General features: G+C 34.9%; 1 protein-coding gene across 2 annotated transcripts in view; it reads right to left on the reverse strand.

Moving 5' to 3' along the window:
- The window catches only part of kz (putative ATP-dependent RNA helicase kurz), a 304771-nt gene that overhangs the window by 228724 nt on the left and 51249 nt on the right, over positions 1 to 24798 (reverse strand). The window contains exons 6-8 of one of the 2 annotated variants that reach the window (XM_090413301.1): positions 17510 to 17699; positions 8629 to 8742; positions 1962 to 2063 (exon numbers count right to left, since the gene is read on the reverse strand). In XM_090413301.1, the coding sequence (XP_090269427.1) occupies positions 1962 to 2063; positions 8629 to 8742; positions 17510 to 17699 (406 nt within the window). Of the gene's footprint in view, positions 1 to 1961; positions 2064 to 8628; positions 8743 to 17509; positions 17703 to 24798 lie in introns of both variants that reach the window. The other variant, XM_090413300.1, reaches the window with a different exon arrangement.

The raw sequence follows: 24798 nt of genomic DNA on the forward strand, positions 1-24798 counted from the left end.
TGTGAAGTATGATTCATCACTCCAAAGGAGGCATTTCTACTGATCCAGAGTTCAGCAACATGCTTTACATCACCACACCCACTGCTTGGCATTGCCCTTGCTGATATTAGTCTTTTGTATGTGTGTGTGTGTGTGCGCGCGCGTGTGACTTCGGAGTCATGGAAATCCATGTTCTTCAACTTTCAATTAACAGTTGTGATACTAGTAGTGCTTAAAGAGACATTTTGGAACTCAGCAGAGAATACAATCTCAGACAGGAAATTTTTTTGTGCTGCATGCTTCAGCAGTACTGCTCTGTGATTTTATGTGGACCAGGTCGCAATTGTGATGCTGCTCCTAGGTTTCCACTTCACAATTTAAGTAGTGAGACCAACTATGGCATATGCTATGGAAACTGTGGCCCTGAAGAAAAATAACATCAGCAGGATCGAGGTAGCAGAGATGAGAATGCTTAGGTGGATCAGTGCAGCTGCAGCAAGACAGAAATTTCCTGAACTGAGTTGCTGCAAAGGTGGCATTCTCCTATGAGAATACCACATCAAAAATCACCGAGTTCAGTATTTTTTTTGTATATATCTCTGATCCACACAAAGATGGCTGGAGTGCTATGCGATAAGAGGGTGCCGATCAATCTAAAAGGCAAAATGTACAGGACAGTAGTGAGATCAGCTATGGCGTATGCTATGGAAACTGTGGCCCTGAGGAAAAGTAACATCAGCAGGATGGATGTAGCAGAGATGAGAATGCGTAGGTGGATGTGCAGGGTGGCCAGAAAGGATCGTCTAAGAAATGACTATGTAAGGAGAATGGTGAAAGTTACGAACTTACGAGCAAAGATACAGGAGGCAAGGTTGAGATGGTTTGGTCATGTGATGAGTAGAGAGGACGAGTATGTGGGAAGAAAGGTCATGCAGATGGATGTGTAAGGAAGCCCAGGCAGCTAAAGAAGAGATGAAGGGAGCTGGTGGAGGAGGACTTCAGGATGAAGAACTTGGATGTGGTTATAGCCCAAAACAGGAGGATGTGGAGGAGACTCACTAAAAACAGCAACCCCTTCTTAAGTGAGACAAGCTGCAGAAGAAGATCCACACACAAAAGGCTACCAGACCTATAGCACATTAGTGCCGTGAGGAATAAAATTCCCCACACGGTAAGAGGAATAGAAGAATGAAGGAATCTTCACATTTAGCCCATTTCACTGTTGTTTGTCTATGAAGTTTGCAAGATTACATAGGAATTGCTGGATATTTTTAATCACATTGTATATTAAATTTACGAGTAAATCCTGCATATATAATTTCAGGTTGATCTATCATATCTTAGTACTGTGGGTGGGCTAAGGGTTACATAATCTGTCACTAGTCTAGAGACCAAAGAGAACCTTTTCAAAACACTTCATCTGACACATTCTCAAACATTCATATCCACATTATAATGTGAACCCATGATCTATTAGTTGAAGAATGGAAGCACCATCATTGACTAACTAGGCCAATGAAAATGATAAAAGGAAAGATCAGAATCTTTAAGTGAACTGCTGCAGTAAATAGTACTCCAAAATGCAATATCAGACAATATAGGATATGCAACAAGCAACACATCAATTCAGAAAAAAAAAATGTCAATAGCAAATAACAATAATGAAAATTGAACTGTGTGGTACTCTGATAGTATTCTGCGTACTCTCTCAAGGATTCTGCATACTCTATCAGAAAATGATGACAATGAAGACAAAAAACAAGATCTCACAGAATGTAAAAGGCTGCAAGTTTGCTATTATCAAGCTAAGCAAAAACATAGTTTAGCTAAGTAGCTATTAAATAAAAAAATGAAAATTCACCCATGTATTTAGTGTTGAAATGTCCTGAGTGATGTGCTATTAATAATCCTAATAATAAAAAATAAGGGTGATTATAATTGTAATTATTTGTTTTGTGAATGTGTGATAATTAAAGGCTTACCTTTAACAGAGGTGGAGGAGATTTGAAGAGTCTTGAATTCTCAGTAAAATCTTCAACTCTCAAAGTTGCAGACATGATTATCATCTTCAAAGGATTTCCTCTCTGTAAAACAATAATACCACAATGATAAATAACCTAAAATTTAACAATACACATTTATTTCATTTTTGTATGTGAGGAGTTATTAATAATACAGAAATTAAAAATAATAATAATAATAATCCAATATTTCATCTAAAAGTAACAAGCATTTTCAAGGATGAAGATAACAAACTAACAAAGTAATTTGAATAAGAACATAGAATATCATCAAGCAAGCATTTAAATATTTTTGGCTATCCCCTCTCTGCACAGTCAAAGGAGGCCAGTTTTTTTTTTATTATTTTGCTATTTTAAATGTAGAATTAGTCTTCCAGATGTTTGTAAGTTATTTTACTCCATATTTCTTATGGTTAGGAGTTTTCTGTGAAGTATAGGTAGTGCCCAGGATAAGTTATCATTTTTGAAGTGGAATCTTTTTTTAGAGTAACAGCTTTTTGCCATCAATTGCATACAGGTGTCAAGCAGATGGTCTACTAATCCACTTTGTCCATATTGATTCATAACTATATTTTTGGTGTTCTTATCTTCATTTCATTGCAAATCTGTAAGATTACCTATAATAAGGGAGTTTACACTGTTATACCACAGGTACTGGTAATGGATAAACCTCATCTTTTGAAGAGTAGATAAGGGAAGCTAGTTGTAAAACTGGTTTACAAGCAGTTTGTAATTGGCATTTATCAAGTTTTTTTTTTTTTTCAGAAACTTCTTTAATATAGGGAATTACTACTTTTTTTAAGATTGTAGCCATTATTGGTGAAATTAAAAGTATATTGTAATTAATTTTGGAGCATACTGTCATTTTAGCAATGGCTCTAGCTTGTGGGCTAATATTTTAATTATGCCACAGTCTGCAGGAAGGTGGTGAATTGACATCCAGATATTGATTAGTATGGCGAGTTGTCATTATTATTATTATTACAGGTAACCTCCATTTTACGTTGGAGATGCGTTCCAAAAAATCTGTGTAAAGCAAATTTCTGCATTAACCCCTTAACGCACCAATTAAAAATCAGAAAGCGGTTGTTTTTCCACCAATTTTTTTATTCTTTATTTTCTTTATACACAAAAGAACATTAACAAATCTTGAAAAAAAACACAAAAAATGTCTCTTTTTTTTTGCAAAAAAAGGTTAACTAAACTGCATCTACTTCGCTAAACCTTAACTCGGGCAACAAAAAAAATCTTGAAAATAATGTTTTAGTCAAAATTTACCCATGTGTGGTAAATTCTAAAACACGGGATGACACAAGGAGGGACGTCACAGTCAGTACACATATATCTTGTTTCTTTGTGAACCCTTTTACTGTGTTCATTCCTTTTTCTTGAGCAGAGGAAACACTGACGAGTTGGATTTTCTTTCTTTTCTGTTGGTGGTATGAAAGATGGAAAATGTCATGCAGATAATCTCAGTGGTGTTGGGATATTTGATGGGCGTCCACTTCTTGAAATGCTTGTAATTTTATATTTTTCAATGGAGAGTTCGATTACTTTGAGGCGAAAATCAAGTGAATCCATCTTGCCGCTAGATTTTTGGTAAAGCACGAAAGCATTCCACAGTGCCAGGTCTAAGAGATGAAAGAAAATCTTTTAATAATACTTCTTGCCTCTCTTTCTGGGTACAACATACGAAGACAGGTGTTGATCAACGCGATCAACACCACTCATGGTATGGTTGTAATCCAACACAAATTGCAGTTTTCTTATTCTTCCTTTGCCCATCTCTATATCTACCATTGATGTAGTGTGAATGGTAAAGATAAGGGAGATATCCTTCTTGTCCTTCCATTTCATTACACACACTTTCCCTCTCTGAAAACCAATTACTTCTCCAGTTGTCAATTTTTTATTCTTCAATTCGCTGGGTACTTCTTTTCGTGATACGCGTAATGTTCCATAAACATCAGTCTTATTTATTATCAATAGATCCACTAATCCATGTGAATTATGGAAATCGTCCATAGTCAAACAATAACCTTTATTCAATAAAGGTTTCATCAAAGTCATCATTACTTGCGGAGACATTGGAAGATTGCTAAAATCTCTGTCCAGAAAATGATATTCTTGCCAGTATAGATTATAAAATTATAGACATATCCACTTTGTGATTCACATAATAAGTATCTTTTTATGCCGAATCTGGCCCTTTTGAGAGGAATGTATTGCACCCATCCCAGATGACCTTTATAAAGCAATAAACTTTCGTCAATAGTCACCAATTTCTCTGGCATAATCGAATTGCCAAATTTTCTATTCAAATCTTCGTAAATTGGCCAGATTTTGTTGAGTTTTGGGCGAGGGTGATTTGCTGGATCAAATTCATCATTATTTGAAAAATGTAGAAACTGTTTTATGGCCTCGAAGCGTTTCCCGCTCATACAATCTGGAAAAAATGGTGTATATAATAATGGATTTTTTGTCCAATAATGACGGTATTCTCGTTTTCTTACTATACTTTGCAAAAGTACAACAGCCAAAAATACTCTGATTTCATTTGGATTTGTGTCATACCAAGAAGTCTTTTCTTTACCAAGGGTACAACTCCTTGCATATCTATTTGTTTCATCCACAACACGTTGAATCAATTGATCATCAAAAAAAGCTCGAAGAAATTTAGGCAGTTATAATCGCCAACATCAATATTTTTCATACTGGGAGCTTCTGTGAAAGCGAATGGTGGAGTTGGATGAGCATCTTGTTGTATTGGATACCATTGTCGGGCTAAAGCAAGAGTTTCATCATCAGTACTTTCATCCTCTGAAATAGCATCAACTTCTGAATCACTGCCACTGTGTTCTAAAGTTTCATCTTCTGAACTAAATAACCAGTCTTGATCACTATCCATGATAGGGTAATAAATATAACATAGAAATAAATAACAAACAAAGGTTATAAAATATAAATGGCCTCAATGTAAACGGCACTCTAGTGAACAAATGCGCAACTGCAAAACAAAGAATTGACATTCACAGGTGATGATGCAGCAGGCAATAGTGGACAAAAAATGTGCAAACGCAATAAAAATAGCTGATATACGTCATTGGCAACTTTTTCATGGCTGAAAGGAAATAGGCACAAAATTGTCTAGCGTGTATATTCGGTTGTATTTATATGTGAAACCAAAATTCACGGTCACACGTATTAACTCGGGTGCGCGGAAAAAATTCAGTTTCTTGGACCCAAGTTAAGTCGGTTGAGTGCGTTAAGGGATTAAACAGAGAATACCATATTTTTCACATCTTTTGACTGTTTTTACACTGACTGAGTTTTTTTTTTCTCTCATATTAATGCAGTATACAAAATATTTTGAAAAAATCATTTTTATCCAAAATATAATGTGGCATCTCCACTCCTGTGCTTATTCAGTCAGTCAGTCTATTCAAGTCTTCCTGTAAGGCTACATCTGCTCTACACTGCAGGGTAATAGGCTGTGTATGCGATGAGTGTATAAGTGTGTAGCAATGTATAGACAGTGGTGTAATATATATATAGTATGTATACAGTGGTAGAAAAAAATGTAAAAGCAAATCTGTGTAAATTGGGGTTACTCGTATTATTTTCATCATCAGAGACGTAAGAGAGTCAAGAACACATTGAAGGATGCCATACATGACCCACAGCTTAAGAGAAAGTATGAACTATCATATTGTCTCTTAAACTCAAGCACCATAGATGCACTCACCAGTTTAACAGGCAAATCATTCTGCTCACTCACCGTTCTGTGAAAGAAAAATCTAGCTATCATCCCTTTCTTAAATGCACACAAACTACTTAACTTTCAAAGATGCCACCTTGTCCTCTCCCTGCTGTTCATATAATGAAAAACTTCATTAACCAACATCCTATAACATTCTTTCAAAATGTTTATAGGCCTTTATCATCTCATCCATTTTTCTCCTGTTTACCAATGCCTGCAGTACACATACTCTCAATTTGTTTTCATAATCTACATTCTTAATATCCCATATGATCTTTGTAGCTCTTCTTTGCACCCTTTCTACAGCACCTTTATCACCTCGAAATACAGGAGGCAAAAACTGCACAAGTAGTCTAAGTGCAGTCATCTCAAGGCCTTGTAAGGAGACAAAATGATACTTATTCTTACATGTCAAGGTTTGTTTCAATATCACAATTATCCACTGAATTATATTTGCAATTTTTGCTATGTGACTTTTGAACTTCAAATTCCTATCGGCATAATGCCAAGATCCCTAGCCTCATCAGTTTCTCCAAGCACAATTCATCCAGTGTAATATGGTGTTTGAAATCTTATCATGCCAAAACATGCATAACTTCACACTTAAGTTGTCACTGAAGTGACAGCCATTGTCATTTGCTCACAGTTCCTATTGAAATAATTGTGTAAGTGCTAGATATCAGCAGCATCCCTGATTGTCCTGAATCATCAGCAAACAATATCATGAATGTATTAAACTGAACAAGGGTCCAAGGATCAATCTCTAGTGTACACCATGGTTACCTCAAATCTGAGATAACCAGTGGTGCACACCCCTCAAATACTACTTTCAATATTTTCAACAGTTTATATTCCAATGCCATACCCTCAATACCTTATGCAAATGCCTTTCATGTGGTATCCTATCAAATGCCTTAGCAATGTCCAATAGTGTATTCCTTCCCTTTATCCAACTCAGCCATACCATTATTATAAAATATCAGCAAATTGCTCAGACATACCTTCCTGTAGTAAATCCATGTTGTTCCTTGCAAAGTATAGATTCTCTGTCAGCTCATCTGCATGTAAGTTCTTACCAACTTCTCTAAAATCTTCACTACCACTCTAGAGGTAAAGAGAAGTCAGTAGTTAGACAAATCAGTTCCTGTGGGGTCTAACAAGGGCCTAACCAGTTTGGCTGAACATTCCTTTAGCATATGTACTGATATCCCATCTGTCCAACTGTTGAATTGTTATCCAAGTTATGCAACAGCTCTATAACTGTTTTCTTGGGCACCTCTATATTTTCACTACATTACATACACCAGGTTAACTGATCTTAGCAAAGTGAGCACTCATCATTTCTTTCACTTGCAGCATAACAATAAAATTCTTTTGAGTTGCTTCCAGCCTGCACAGCCAATTTCTTGTCATACTCTCACTTAGTTTCTGTACAATGCTCATCACATTTGTCAAGATTCTTGGATCTGATCATCTCATCAGAGGATTATAAATGAGGTATGTATCAAATCTCCCTCCGGTTGGTAACAGTAACCTGGATAGTTACCAGGTATGTGACACCTTCTGTGAGGAAGGAATGTATGTGGAACTACAAGGCTGGAGACAGCTTGCAGCTGTATCATGGAATGAGGAGTTGGATGGAAAAGAGATTAATACTGTTTGGGTGGTATTCAAGAGCTATCTAGTAGAAGCAAAATCTAAATGTATTCCGAAGGTCAGAAGGTTAAAAAGATAGCTGTGAAAGGGATGAATGCAGAGATTAAGTATGCAATATAGAGGAAGAAGACATTATGGAGGCAACACAAGGTAATTGGTAATAATCAATTCCCTGAGAGGTACAAAGAACAAGCAAGGAAAGTGATTCAGCTGATAAGGATAGCAAAAGTGCAGTATGAGCAGGCAGCAGCAGTTAGCTAATGAAAAAAAAAAAAAAGCTTAGGAAGTTCATTCGATATGTAACCAGCAGAAAAAAGAATGATTATTTATTTCCTCTGAAAATGTAATTTATTTAACAATGGCTTCTATGTGGATTAATCCTTCACCTTTTATGAGCATTCCATAATTTTTCAACAGTCTCCATTATACTCTACATAGTTTTCCATCACTGAGAAGACGATGTATGCTGACCCCATAAAAAGTTTATCTGATGTTAAAGCTCTACGTGACTAGCTTGTTCATAAAGCTCCTCACCATATGAAAAATAGCATCCTTCTGTCCAAAAAGTTCACAAGACATCACTTTATCCCAGAACATGGCTGCCACGGCTTGGCCATTTTGAACTACTTTTGTACTGTGTTCATGTAAACGATCACCGTGTCACTCGCTATGGTGGAACTAAAGATTATTATCTATTCAGTAATGTGTAAAACTTTCTATCATGAGTCATGCTCAAACTAATATATATATATATATATATATATATATATATATATATAGGAAACATTATTTTTATGCTACCCCTTGTATTAATTCACAGAAATTAATAACTGCAGTGCAATACCTCTCCTTTAAACCAGTGAGGAGGTCCACAGTGTAAAAATATCAGAGATTTTGAATACATCATCCTGAACAACTCTAACAGAAGGCAATATTAGAAAAATACCAAATGATATGAAAAGAAACAGAAGCCTATTTTCTTGCTTGAATGAAAACAAATGTTACTAAAGTGTTACTACTTTTTCTTGAGTAAAGATGCATGGTAAAATAAGGCAGAAATTTTTTTCAAAATCATCCTCACAAAAACATATAATATAATTACAATATCATACTAGGTACTCTTATTCCTATAGAAGTTGGTTGTTGCATAAAGAATTTTGTTAACAAGTGAAAAAAAAAAAAACCAGCTAATTTCATAACAAAGAGACATACCTTTGCACGTAGAGATGAAATGCGAGACAAAAGTCCAATCAGTATGTCAGCATACATATTTCTTTCATGTGCTTCATCAATGATAATTACTGAATATTTATTAAGAAGGAAATCCTATATAAAATTAGAAAAGACAAGGAGTTAATCTCATATAGTCAATAATATATTAATTATGTATACCCTGAACAGATTAATAAATGCCATCGTGATAAAAATAGAATACAAGAGACTTCCTGACCTTTTGCAAGCATATTATATATTACAATAAAAAAAAAACCACATAATTTTTATTCTTTAACTTCATCATAGCTACAAAGGTATGCAGAAAATTCACTGAAAACAATTTACTAAAAGTCAATTTATCAAAAAAACAATTACTAGAACAATAGTTAATCGAGAAAAAGGAATTCATCAATAGGCAAATCCTTGATCAGCAATTCATCGAAACAACAAATCATCAAATGAATAGTTCATCAAAACCTTGGATATTTTATGTGTATGTGTGTCGAGTTCTTTTTTTTATACAAATATTTCTTTCAGTCTGTATGCATATACCATGTACTTTATGTGTATTTTACATAATGTGGAAAAGATTATATAAAAAATATTTTCACGAGACCAAATATAACTTGTGTCACTTTTCTTGCATGGGTGCAATACATATGCTGCTTGGAAAGAAGCAAATGGATTCCTGACACCCATGGGCAAGATGCAATGTGCCAATATAAATTGGAGAAATATGATGCTCTAAAGTCAGTGCAAAATGGCTGCAAGAAGGGAACTAAAGGAGTGAGTTGGAAAGAGGAATTTGATAGGATACCATGTTGCAGGCCTATCTGTTCAGCAAGCTGCTGACAAATTGGGCCATCCCAGGTCAACAATCAGTGATATCATGCTGAGATGGAATCACAGGTAGTCAACTGCAAGTGCTACCCAGACTAGATGACTCACCATGCTCACCAAACATGACTGTAGGGTGCTACAAAGGATAGTGTGTAAAAACCACCATTTGTCAGCCAACATATTAAATGTGGAGTTACAGGCATTGACTGGAACACGAATCTGCACAAAAACATTTACAGCCAAAACTCACAAAATGGATTCTATGGTTGTACTGCAATATGCAAGTCCCCACATTATCTGACCCAAGATGCAGAGTCATTTTCAGTGGTTCAAAGAGCATGTACAGTGGGATTCGGAAGCTTGGAAAGCTGTGTTATGGAGCAACAAATCAAGCTACACCCTCTACCAAGCAGAAGGATGGGTGTTGGTGTTGCGGATGCCCAGTGAACATTTCTTACCAGAGTGTGTAACTCAACTGTGAAATCTGGAGTGGCAATATGAGTATGGTATGATCCATACTCACATTGTCACTGTTTTTCCATACTGTTTTTTCCTGGTTTGGCCTCAGACTGTTTTGGTGCCACGAACATTGAACTCCGAGAGATATCTGAACATTATAAACAATGTAATGCTTCCTACTTTGTGGTGTTTCTACAGAACTCACCATTCTCTTTCAGCAAGACAATGCACCATGACATAAGGCTGCTGCTGTAACTGTGTGGTTTGTGGACATGGACATCGCCACACTTGACTAGCCTCCACAGAACCCTCATCTCAACGCTATTGAACATCTGTGGGATGAACAGGAGCATTGGATGAGGTCAAAGTACATCTGCCCCACAACAGTCCAAGACCTCATTACATGCCTACAGGAAGAATGGCCCAAAATTCTCATTGATTGCTATTGTATGCTTGTGGAGAGTATTGCTGCAGTCATAACAGTAAAAGGAGGTCCTACATCTTATTAAGATGGGTGCCATATTTGCTCCATAGTGTGAGGAACAAACAGACATGGCTGTTTGTTTCTCACACTATGATGTTGTCCGTTGACTTCTTTCCAAGCATTTTATATAGCAGTATACTCTTCGAAGTGGAAATACAGAAAAAAAAGTTGAAAAGAAGTCAATGGACATCATAGTGTGAAAAACAAACAGCCATGGCTGTTTGTTTTCATATACATACTTGGTTGGATGAGTGGATATCATTCCTTGCACTCCAACCAAAAGGCCACAAGTTTTTTTTAATCTCACTGAGAGCACAGGTAATTTGTTTTAGGTAGTAGTAAATGAATTTCATTGCCCAGTGTGAGACCTGCTTAGTGAATATGAAAAGTGGCTTCTATGAGGTACTGATGAATTGAGATGTTCTGCAAAATATATATTACCGTATTTTTTGATAGATAACGCGCACCCCAACATTTTCATCACGCCTTTTGATGTATAGATAACGTGCATGCGCCAAAAAATCCTACACAGCGCAATTCAAAATTGAAGTGGTAGAAGTAGTAAAGGAAAAAGGGAATCATTAAGCTGGTAGATTGTTGAGTGTTGGAGAAAGTAGTATTCATGAATGGCGAAAGGCTGAAACAGTCCTGAAATATTCACATATGAGGAAACATGCTATGAGGTTTAGAAGGTGCTTGTGGTCAACCATAGGAAAAAAAACTGTTTGATTGGGTTGTTAGTGAAAGAGCTAAAAGGCATCAGAATATCTCAGGAATCTAAAAGAATTGCGCAAAAAAACAATAATATAACAGATTTCAAGGCCTACCCCATCTTGGGTTTTTGGATATATGAAGAGAAACAATTTAAGTGTTTTAACAATTTAAGAAATGGTTTCATTAAAGCACAAGGGAATGAAGTGGTGTCCGGTGACAATGATTATGCACATGACGATGTATCTTCCAAAATGGAAGCTGAAGAAATACCAAACGAAATTTTTAATGCAATTGATTCTTTCAATATTGAGTCTGAAGAAGAATTTTTTGGATTTGAATAGTGTAATGTTCAATAAATATTAAGTAATACTTCTACTTTAGTTTTGTTATTACATTTGATTTACCTCTCATAACTTTCAAATGTATACCGTGCATGTTCATTTTTTAATGAATTCAGACTTTTTGTATAGATAAAGGCTCGTTATCTATCGAAAAATACGGTATATATACATATATATCAACAGTCCATAATTAATGCCCACATCTGGATAGAATTTACTTTTAGAATGACTGACATTCTACTAGTTGGTCCCAAAAGCTTTATTTCTATTCTTACCTGGCACAAAATGCATTTCAGATTACCTCCTTAACCCTAAAAAAAAATTATATTCCAACATCCGAAGACATTAATTTTTACCAGTTCAGTCATTAACTCTGTATAAATCGTAATCTGTCCGATTTCAAAATCCTGTACAAATGTTTAGGATAGAATACCAAAAACCTCTCTAACAGGAGGTTTCTCAGTTTATGCCATATATCCATATTTATATAGGTGCTTCAATGGACACTCTCTCTCTTCCACTGAACAGCACTTCTGTCCACCACTTCTGCTAAGTCTATCAACACATCATCCATTTGTAGGCTAACCAGCCTTGCCAGCTTGGGTGGCCAAGTTAACACACCCTTTCTCCAATCAACAGACCAAGTTAATATACCCATTCTCCATTGATTTGAATCCTGATGTGGGAATGAATGTTTATGATTGTCTTTAGGTGGGAGATGAATTTCATTGCCCTGCGTGAGCCCACTGGCCTGCTTATAGAAGGCCTGTAGTAGCTTGAAAAAGTTCCATGTTTATTCTCTAGAGCAGGGTTCCTGGATCATGTAACTAAATAAAAACATAAGCAAAAAATCATCAAAATAATAAAAATTATAAAAAAAAATATCCCTTGGCCCACCCAGGGTACTGATTTACTATAGTAAATCAGGGTACTGATTTACTATAGTAAATCAGGGTACTGATTTACTATAGTAAATTTACTATAGTAAAACTATAGGTTTACAACCCTCTGTGGGCAGGAGATACATAAAATAACTGCAGTGATTAATAATGTATTATCAATAAGTAGTACTATTAATATATCTGTCATATTAATATAGTAAAATGATTGCATTAAATTATTCATTACACTGAAAACCCAACAAAACTGCTTTTTCTGTCCCTCTTTTGTGTTTATAGAATAGCCTTCCTTGCTAATTTTCTTCAAAGACCACACCCTTTATCTATTCAAAAAGAATAACTTAACCTTTGCCACACATGGCACTATGTGCTACGAATTCTGTCACATCTCATTGTGTCACATCACATCTCATATTTGGGACTGATATAATAAAAAAAATTAAACGTAAAATTAAAAATCAGTTAAAGTAAAACAATTCCTTTGGTCCCTAAAAGTTTGCTATAGTGAGAAGAAACTATATCCACTTTTATTCACAATTAATTTTAGCTAGTAAATTATTTATTTGCATTCCATGCCTACATAGTTTTTTCTGTTTAAGAAATTTTGATTTTGACATGAATACAGTCAAACTTGGTTATAATTAGCACCATGGGACCAGCAACTCCTTGTTATAACCATTATTCACTATATCAGTGATGAGTTAAATCTACTTTCTATTTTTAATTCTCACTAACTCGATAAAAAAATTTTTAAAAAGTATTAGAAAGAAAAAATAATATAATTACATACTTAGATATTTGAATGAATATGCTTGTAAAACCTACAATACACTTAATACTATACACAATTTATCTGTCCATAAATAAATTGCAATTTATTTATGGACAAATTTTAAAACCATACCCTTAATACTAAACAGTTTATTTCTCCATAATTAAAAACAATTCTAATTAATCATAAACACTATTTCAATTAGTCTTTTGAAAGGCCGACATAAAATCATTATGTCAGCTTTTAAATTAATCCATCCAACCGTTGTTATATACAAAATTGTTATGTCCAAATTGTTTAGCAAATTTTTCTGCTTGAGCGCCTTCAAGATCAGACTGTCTATTGAGAATCCAGCACTTCTTTATATAGTGAACCATTGAAGCAATGCTTCAGTGACATTTGTAAGCTCACACTTTCTACATTTTTTTGTTTTGGTTATGCAACTTTCAAGTGCTGACATGTAAACATCTTTATTCTTCCACAATGTCAATAGTGTTGAAGAGGATAAAAAAAATTCTTTACACACTTCAACATTTTTCACACCACATTCTGATTTATGAATGATTTTGTCTTTTTTGCAAACCGAGAGACACTTTCTTAGTAGAAATGTTTCCGGTGGAAGGGCTCATTTTTAACTGATTTTACAGTCATTGCAGTGTTTGCATAAAGTGAGGGAGGAGGGCCAGAGACTAAATAATGGAGGGATAGGTAGTGAGGGGGTTAGTCCCGAAGGACAAGATTAGGTTATAAACCAGCCCAAAATCGGATGCAGGTGGTCATAAAAGTTAAGTCACTTCTTTCATTTTTGTCTATTCCAAGAACTACCCAAGTGATTAAGAATGTTTGCATAGTTACCAAAATTTGTATGGTATGTCCATGTAGTAAGTTCATTATAAAAATGAACAAATGCATGGGAATATGAGCAAATTAAAATCATTATGGTTTTTTGCTCATTACAGTCCTGATCTTGTTATTTTCGTGCTCCTTACAAAGTTCAACTGTATAATCAGTTTGTTATGGCACCTGTCATAAAGAAACACCTCTAATGTCTGTTTCAAATAATTAAATTTAAAAATTGCATTAACAACTATCCAATACACTGCTTACAAATCAAAGCAACAAAAAACAGTAGAATCGGGGGTGGAGGGAACATTCATGACAAGCATAAACACCTATATTTAAGTGGAATTGGTAGCAGTGATGGACCAAGATAATTTTGCACCCCGAGCAGACACCAGGTGTGATGCACTTAAGTTTTTATATATATAAGTGCTTTCTAATTGTAAGTATAATTATTTTTTCAAATTATTAATAATTTCATAACTTCATTATTTCTACTTATCATTTTTATTCACTCAGATAATCTACATAAAAAAGAAACAAACAAAAATTATTGATTTTACGCTATAATTTTAATTTAATCAGTTGTAATTTAGATGTATATATATTTTTTTTTAATTTTAAATCTACAAAAGCTTTTATTCTTTCACTAATCGTGTATTTTCTAAGCAACAGCATTTTCAATAACAAGGCTAGAGAATTTAATCTCTCACTCCCCATTGTCGATCGCAAAAGGTTTTAATTTGCTAAAACTTCTTTCAGCTGTTGCTAGCATTATAGGAATTGTCAGCAAAATTCTCAATGCGACCCATGTACACTCGGGTCTCTTTTTATGCATATCTGAAGTTATGCGTTGCATAACTTCAAATCTGAAAAAAAAAATCACAAAAGAAAAGCAATTTCTTTGGAAATGAAAATTGCAATTTTAGATCACTTAGCAAAAGGAGAGGGATCTAAGGCAATTGGCAAACATTTTAATTTAGGCGAATCTACTATAAGAGCAATAAAAAAGAATGAAGTCGCAATAAGAAAATCTGTCATTTCTGGCACAAAACCTAGTGCCAAATTACATCGTACTCGAGAGATGCTTTATTAGAAAAAATGGAATGAGTGCTCGTAATTTGGATGGAAGAATTCCTGAGTGGTTATTTAATTAAACAAAAAGCTCTTCGGTTTTATGAACAGATGAAGCAAATGGAGCCGTCTACTTCTGCTTCCCAGGCTGATAAAGAATTTTCGGCTAGCAAAGGATGGTTAACGGGTTTTTAAAAAGAATGCACTTCATAACATGAAGATTACAGGTGAGGTTGCAGTAGCAGATGAAGAAGCAGACAAACATTTTTAAGAGAAGTTAGCCAAAATTATTGAAGATGGTGGATATTGTCCTGATCATGTGTTTAACGCTGACGAAACCGGATTGTTTTGGAAGAAAATGCCTAGTTGAACTTACATCGCAAAGTCTGAGAAAAAAGCAAGCGGGTTTAAAGCAAGCAAAGATCGAGTAACATTGTTACTTTGTAGCAATGGATCAGGAAATCGAATGTTAAGACCCCTCCTACTAAATCGATCTCTAAGACCACATGCTCTAAAATAGCTACCGGTACACTGGATGGCTAATACAAAGACCTGGGTAATAACTGTTGTATTTACTGAATGGTTCAATAATTGCTTTGTACCAGAAGTGGAAACATATATGAAGCAAAAGCTTTCAATTTAAAAGTTTTATTAATTGTTGACAATGCACCAAGTCATCCGAATTTAGAACATCCAAATGTGCAGATGGTGTTTTTTCCACCCTGAACAAGCATTATTCAGCCATTAGATTAAGGCATAATTGCTACTTTTAAAAAATATTACGTTAAGCACACTTTTCAATTTATATTGGATAAACTAGAAAATGCATGATTAACAGTAACTGACGTTTGGAAAAAATTTTATATTTTGGACTGCTTAAATCAGGTTGCATCTGCTATCGCTGAAATAAGACCACAAACTTTAAATGCCTGCTGGAAAGCAGCTTGGCCTGGATGTGTTGCAAACAGTGCAACCATGCAAACATCTAGATTATCAGCTGAAATCATTACTTTGGAACAGGAAAATTGGTGCAGAAAATTTTGATACATTTAGCTAGAATGATGTAGACGAATTACATGTGGATAATGCCTTAAGTGATGATGATATTATTGGATATCGATTAACTTTAGATATTGTCGAAGATCCAAAAGGTTAGTGAAGCAGAAGAAAAACCTGTCCCCCTCATTGCAAATATAATTCGAGAAGGTCTTGAACTGTGCAATAAATTTGAAAATCATTTTCTTGTTAATTACAAAAATTCTAAACGAGCCTTTAAATTCTAATGTTAGCTGAAGAACTGTATGTCTGGATATCGCGAGCTGTATAAAAAATTAGCAAAATCATCATCGCAAAGTTTAATCACTGATTACATTGTCAGAAGAAAAAAATCAGCACAGAACGAGGGTGAAGCTAATTCTGTTTGTGAAGAACCATTGCCTTTACCATACAGATCTGATGCGCTGACTATCTCTTCTGGTGATGAAAGTGATTTCACATCAGTTCGCAAACGTTGCCGAATATTGTCTAACAGTGACAATAATTCTGATGACAAAATGTAAAAACCAAATTGTTACTTTTCAATAAAATTAAATGAATAAAGCTTTAAAACAAACTTAGGCTTCCTTATTTTCCTGAATTTTTATAAACTTTTTAATGCGATTTTAGGTTTATTTTAATTCATTGTTTCGGTTTTATGCGGTTTTAGAAAATTATGGAACGTATCCCTAATTTTTCAACCGAAGTTATGTCTTTTTTTGTGCTTTATGCAATTTTTTATATCTGGTTTTCTGTGGAATGTATCTACCGCATAAAAAGAGACCCGACTGTATTTGGAACTATATTCTGCAAATTGCTTATTTTTAAAAACTGTAAAGGTGAATTCTAATGGTGAATTAATGTTTTCCAGAAGTAAGCTGTCATTTTTGCATTTAAAATTTGCAAATCATTATTTTCATTATTTTTGAAAGGAGTACAGGCTCTAAGGCCCTAGTGCCAGCCTTAGTTTTGGCACCCCCAGGCTGGTGCCCGGTCAGCCCATTCCTTAATCCATCACTGGTTGGTAGTGATGTTCCCAATGGATGGAAAGATACTGTTTCAAATTATATCTAGAACATGAAAAATTATAAAGACATTTGAATTGAAGATACATTAGACAATCTTATAACGAAGTTGGCAGGATGTTTCTTCCTAGTAACTTGTATTTTTATTATCTTTGCGAAACAGGAAAACCAGCCAGATAACATGCACACAGAGTGAGTGACAGCTATGTCAAACTATGGTAGTTAGAATTAACCATCTCCATCCAACAGCTATAATAAAAAATCAGGTTTATAAAAAGACAAGTTACTTAGCCATAAGTACTTTAATCTAATATATATAAAATAAAAGCAAATATGACAACAGATATAATTTTTTTTTTTTTTTCATTACGAAAATGAGTTTTTATAACATTTACACTCTGTATCTCCTTTAGAAGAATACCATCAGTCATGAATTTTATTTTTGTATCTTTTGTAACATTTCCTTCAAACCGAATCTGGTAGGATACTTCCTGAGGTGTGAGATTCATCTCGTGGCCAACTCTGGAAGAGACTGAAATTGCTGCTACTCGACGGGGCTCAGTTATACCTATTATTCCTTTGTCACTACTTTTCAAAGGGAGAAAAAAAAATAAAATAAAGATTAGAAATATAATTCATAATAGCATTCTTATAATTAAAGCAGATGCCTAATTAACTATATACATAAAAGTGGTCTGCTTCATACTACACATGGAAATAAATAAATAAAATAAAGGAAGATGACTTCATTTTTCATTTTTTCAAGTTGCAGTCTTTCCTTAGTACTTCTAATGGTGGCTTGGGATAACCTACTGAATTCCCAATGTGAGACATCCACCCCAAACACACACACTGATTATTGGAGGAATGAAGTGGCTTGAAAAAAAGTTCCATGTTTGGTCCCTGGAGCAGGATTTCCAGGTTATGTTAAAAAATAAACTTTTTAAAAAAATACAAAGGGGATGCTTAAGGGTAAAAGCTGTATAACTGAGAGGAGATCTCCACATAGCCTTTAAAGGAATGCGGAGAATCGACCAGGGCTTCTGACCTAATGTCCAATCCTCACCTTCTCGTGGTGCACCCTGTTGAGTATCTACCTGGATACTGAACGAACGAGGATGGGCTGGCAATTTGGGATTTAGCCGACCAAATTGTATTATTATTGGCTTAAACCAATATAGAAAATTATGGTACAACATGGCAAAATTTCATTTCGGCTGGGGCATCGCCCATGTTAAACAAGACCCATGTTTTTTCCCCAGGGAACCAGAGCGAACAGCAAAAAGTCAGCTACAGGAACAAATCTGAAAGCACACCCCGAACTTAACATCACCAGAGTTAAAGATCAGTAGTATCAACATAAGAAGCCTGAATGGCAAAGAAATGGAGCTAGTTGAAGAATTAGATAAGTACCATATCAACATAATAGGGGTGACTGAAACAAAAAGGACAAAAACTGGTGAGATCTTTCTGAGCAATAAATACAAAATGTTATACTCAAGAAATGACAATCAAGGAAAAGAAAGAGTAGACATAGTATTCAACACAAAATATGAGGCTAATCTTCCTGAATGGCAGGCAGTCTCAAGTAGAGTGATGTGGGCAAATATCAGAATGGGGAATTGGAGAATGAGACTTATTTGTGCCTATGGTCCCACAGAAGGTTCTACTAAGGTAGAAGTAGAGGAATTTTTTGATGCTTTAGAAAAAGCAACTGACACAATGAAAAAGGAAAAGTGGTCCTTGTTGGGGATTTAAATAGCAGAGTAGGAAATGATTGTCAGACATACAAAAATAGTTTGGGAAAATTTGGAAAAAAGAGCAAAGTTAATAATAATGGCAAATACCTGTTGGATTTCTGCTCAGGACATGGACTGGTTATTACGAACACCAAGTTCCAGCATAAAAATATGCACAAATTCACATGGAAAGAAGAGGCAAAGAATAAGAAAAGTCTCATTGACAATGTTATTGTTGATAGTGATGTTTTCTCCCTGGTGCAGGACACCAGAGTGAACATAGGATTTGAAATTAGAAGCGACACTATTTAGTCTTCAGCAGGATAAAATGGAATTTCATATTGAAAAGAATAACATGTAAGAAAGTTTTAAAGTGAATAAAAGTTGAGCAGCTCTCAGATGTGAACTGTAGACTAAAATACACAAAGATTATTGAAGAAAAAATGAAAGAGTTTGAGAACAGGAACCAAACCTTGGAGATTCAGTGGCAAGCCTTGAAGAAAATCCTGATTAATTCAGCCAGAGAGGTATGTGGTGAGGTTGTCAGCAAGGATAGAAAAATCAAAACTCCATGGTGGACACAGGAAATTAAAGAGGCAGTGAAGGAAAAGAAGAAAGCATATCAAAAGTTCCTGGCAAATAAGTCAGCTTTTGCTCTTAGAGAATACAGAGACAAATGTAAGAAAGCGAAACACTGTGTAAAACTAGCTAAACAAAAGTCATGGGAGGACTTTGGCAACAACATTGAAAATAAATATCAAGAAGGTGGTAAGATATTCTGGAGGTTGTTGAATTAGCTTAGAAATGGAGGAAAGAGTGCTGTAAAAGGAGTTAGAGATGATAAAGGTGACATGAAAATGGGAGAAAAAGATATACTTGCAATATGGAGTAATTACTTTGAAAAACTGCTAAATGTAACAAGCAGTAATGGCACAGTGGTAAAAAACACTCAACAGTCATACAGTCAGGAATACATATTCATACTTGAAGTAGAAAAAGCCATCAAAGGCTTGAAATGTGGAAAGGCAGCAGGAGTAGATGATATTCAACCAGAAATGCTGAAATATGGTGGTATAAAAGTCTTACAGTGGCTGCACTGCATAGTTCAGAAGGCGGGGACAGAGGGACGAATTCCCGATGATTGGAGTAGAGCTCTCTCATAGTACCCATATACAAAAAGGGAAATAAAACTGAATATGAGAATTATAGAGGTATTTCCCTACTGAGTGTTCCTGGCAAGATCTATGCAAGCATACTTGAGAAACAGTTGAGAAGAATTGTGGAAGAAAAGCTTGGTGAAGAACAAGCTGGATTCAGACCAAATATCAGGATCAGATCTTCACTTTACGACAAATAGTTGAGAAAGCATGGGAATATAACAAAGATCTGTATTTAAGTTTTGCCGATCTGGAAAAGGCATATGACAAGGTGCCAAAGAAGCTATTCAATATGCTACAGTTATATGGTGTGAATGGGACATTATATCAAGCAATATTTGTCTTAATTTGAGTTGTAAGTCAGCAGTTAGAATTGAAGGAAGTACAGGAAGATGGTTTAATGTTAAATCTGGTGTGAGACAAGGATGTACGTTATTCCCTCTGTTCATTATCTATACGGATCACATTATGAAGGAAAGTGGTATTAAATATGATATCAGAATTGGAGATGTTAATGTCAGTTCCTTGCTTTATGCGGACAATGTTATACTTCTAAATAAATCTGCTTCAAGTTTGCAAGATTCCCTGACTAAATTGAATAACTGTTGTAATAGATATGGTATGAAGGTCAGCATTAAAAAGACAAAGACAGTGAAAATATGTAGAATTGTTGAAAATGTCAACTGCATTGTGAATTTGAGAACCTGTGGAACAAGTAAAATATTTCAGCTACTTAGGCACAATTTTTAGTGAAGATGGTAAATTAAATATGGAAATAGACAAAAGAATCAACAAAGATGGTATGGTAGGCAGTCAATTGAATAAATTCATATGGAATAAGAGAGAAATTAGTCGGAACACTAAATTAGCTGTATACAAGACAGTGTTCAAACCTGTTTTAACTTATGGATCTGAGAGCTGGGTCAGAAGTAAAACACTTGACCAAAGACTAGAGACCACAGATATGAGAGTCCTGAGAAAGATTAGAGGTGAACAGATGGCATCAATGGCAATATCATATTAAAAACGAGGATATATTAGGAAAGAATTTGACAGTGTCAGCATCCAGGAATGCATTAGCAGAGCTAATCAGGTGGTATGGTCACTTAATCTCAGGTGGTATGGTCACTTAAACAGAATGGGCAAGGAAAGATTAGCAAAACAAGTGTTCTCTGTCAGGTTGGCCAAAACACAACCCAGAGGAAAATCAAGATATAGGTGGATTGATACGGTACAAAGTGCCTTAGAGGATAGAAATATAAGATCTGATAATGTTGGAGTCAAGTCTTGACAAGTAACAGACTGATTTGGAGGAAAATTGTAGATAGGAAGTTAGTAATCATGTAAATTTTTCATGTAGTACTATCATATCCTGTACACCCCTTGAGGATACATGTCAGGAATTTGATGATGATGATTATGATGATGAAATAATACAAAAAAAAAAATCCTGTCCATCCATGATACAAATGTACTATAGGTTTGCAAATAGCCTTTTGTGGGTGGGTACCATCTTAAAAAAAATACTGCTTGAAAAGATGTCAATGTATACCATATTGTGTGAAACAAACAGCTATGGTGCCCACCTTAATAAGATGAAGAACCTCCTTTCCCTGTGATGACTACAGCAATACTACGAGCCATAATTTCCACAAGCATATATATGATAGCGATCAATGGAAATTTTAGACCATTTATCCTGTAGGCATGTAATAAGGTCCTTGACTGTTGTGGGGCAGAAGTCCCTTGACCTCACCTGACACTCCAATGCATTCCACAAATGTTCAATAGGGTTGAGATCAGGGCTCTGGGGAGGCCAGCCAAGTGTGGTGACATTCATGTCCACAAACCATGCAGTTATCACAGCAGCATTATGACACAGTGCATTGTCTTGCTAAAAGAGATAATGGTCAGTTGTGTAGAAACATCACAAAGTAGGAAGCATTGCATTGTCCAGAATGTTCAGATACCTCTCAGAGATCAATGTTTGTGGCACCATAAACAGAGGTCCAATGCCAAACCAAGGAAAAACAGAAACATACCATCACACCACCACCACCACCTCTGAATTTCATAGTTGGGATTATGCACTCTGGTAAGAAACATTAACCAGGCATCTGCCACACCCATCCATCTGCTCAGTAGATAGACGAGTGTGATATGTCACTCCATAACACCTGAATCAGGTATCAGGAGTCTTGAAAAACTAGTAACTGGTATGAGACCTAACACGGAGAGTCAGGCAAACTAAATTATAATGGGAGGAACGGTGACAATATGAATATAAGAGCAACAATGTTATATAATCATGCTAATAATGGGAATAGGCATTATAATGGAAATGATTATGAGGAGAGAACAATTTCAAGTTTGTGTACATCTGATTTGAACCCATCAAACGTGTACAAAAATGTATAAGGCACCATAGAAGAATAGAGATTTGCAAGTTGTCCAACTGTATCATGCAGACAACAGTATACAAAAGAACAAACAGGTAGATTATTATGTCTATACACGAATGCTAGGAATATCAGAAACAAGGGGGTAGAGTTTGTTGCCTTGGTCAATATGTTGGGACCTAATATCATAGGCATTACTAAGACCTGGCTATCAGAATCAGACATACTAACTGGTATTGAGTGTAAAGGGTACAGTATTTTTAGGAAGGACAGACAGGATAGGAGAAGAGGTGGCATGCTGCTAATGATATCGAATGACTTGAATCCAGTAAGTGATACCTATGATTGTAGTACCAGTAACAGTATTTCATGTGGCAATGAATTTGAAGCCATCTGTGTGAGTTGGAATTTAACAAGATCAATTACATAGTGGGGTGTTGTTACAGACCTAGTGGATCAGTTGCTAGTGGTGAAGAAATGCATTACCAAATAAAGATGATAGGTGCAAAATGAGTAATCATAATGGGAGACTTGAATTATCCAAACATTGATTGGATAGCAGTAAAATCTCATGAGAAGAATGAAACTGAATTTACCAAGCTGTTGCGAGACAACTTCCTCAAGCAGCATGTGACAGAAGGAACTTGTGGTTAAAGAGTGTAAGATTTGATTATAGTGTCAGAGAGTGTTTCAGTTAAAGACGTAACTATTCTGCCTCTGGCTGGTGACAGTGATCATGGAGTACTCACTTGGGAAGTGACTAAATTTAGAAATATTCTATAAAAAAAATATAAAAAAAAAAATTACATGCTGAACTACAAAGCAGCAAATTGTGACCAACTGAGGAGTATACTGAGTTCAGCAGAATGGTATTGGTTGCTGGATGGGAAGTATATTGACAGTGCATGGAAAGCATTTAAAAAATACTTAAATGATGCAATATCCAAATATGTCCCAAGATTTCAAAGAATAAATAGGGTAGGAGCCAAATGGATGTATAATCTTATAAGCAAGAGATTCATAAGAAATGAACATCATCCCTATCTCCTTCTGCTTTTAACCCTCAGTCTGTAACAGCAATCAACTATATATTTCATTTTTGTGGCTTTCAATTGAATTGGTTATTGATAATAATGATAAAAATTTAAGCTAGACAACTGTAAATATTTCAGGTCACTTTTAAATGAATAATTCAGTATAAATAAGGGTAATATGAGATTAAAAAAAAATAAGAAAAATAAAAGGGAGGGATAAATATAGAAGGAGTATACGTTTGGGAATATACTGACAATTAAAAGTATTTATTACCAGTATATATATTTACTGGTACTAAATATTTCTGGTTTTCAATGGGCAGATTTGCCTGAAGTTATTTTTTTAGGCTAATATTTTGTGACACAGTTTTGCAAAGGCACTGGTGGCATTGTATGGTAAATAAATAAGCTGTTGTTTTTATGTTAATTTTCAACAGATTGGACTAGGTACGATTTCACCACTATGTATCTGCAATCCTCACCAACACAGCCACAACAAAGTATATGAAGTAAATGTCTTGAAAACACTCAGAACTTCATTGGGTACATAACATGAAAAAAGAAATACTAAAATATTTATTACAAGAGAAATAAGAACTAAAAAATAACTTGCAAACATATTGCTGACATTTGAATGCATTCTGTATGCCACAGTATAGTTGGTTAGGTGAGCATGATAGCTGATGAGTGACAATCCGATAGGTTAGTATTAAGATGGACTGGAGTGACAACAATTTCTGTTGATTCTGTAATGCTTCTCTCCAGATCATCATAGCATCTAAAAATGTTTTCTGATTTGTTTCAAATCACTGGATAAATGATAGAATATTTAATCTGTAACTGTCACTCTTCTGACTTTAACTTTGTCTTTAATCTGATGTCACTCTTTAGCTATCCAAGCTTTGGTGTTCAGAGAATCATGCCCAAACTAATATGGCAAACAGAATGCCTTCAAATGTCATTAATAAATTAGTTTGCAAGTTAATTTATAGCTGTTATTTCTCTTGTGATGTATATTTTTGTATTTCTCTTTTCATGTTATACACCCAACGAAGTTTTCTAACACGATGAAACTAGTTGTGCACTCAAATAATAAATCGTTTTTTTTTTTTTGTAATTTGGCATTTCCCAGCTTCTAGTCATTAAATTTATTTAATTATGCCATATAGCCAAATCTGCTGCATCAAATATATATATATATATATATATATATATATATATATATATATATATATATATATATATTCATTTTTCTAAATTAACTGACTTAAACCCGAGAATTATAACACAATGACATTTATTTGAAAAAAACGCAACATGTTTCGTCAAGAATGACTTCTTCAGGCGATAAGAAC

The sequence above is a fragment of the Typopeltis vanoorti genome, chromosome 24 (assembly GCF_054136105.1).
Source record: "Typopeltis vanoorti isolate ZY-2024b chromosome 24, IOZ_Tvanoo_1.0, whole genome shotgun sequence".
NCBI classification, from domain to species: Eukaryota; Metazoa; Arthropoda; class Arachnida; order Uropygi; family Thelyphonidae; genus Typopeltis; species Typopeltis vanoorti.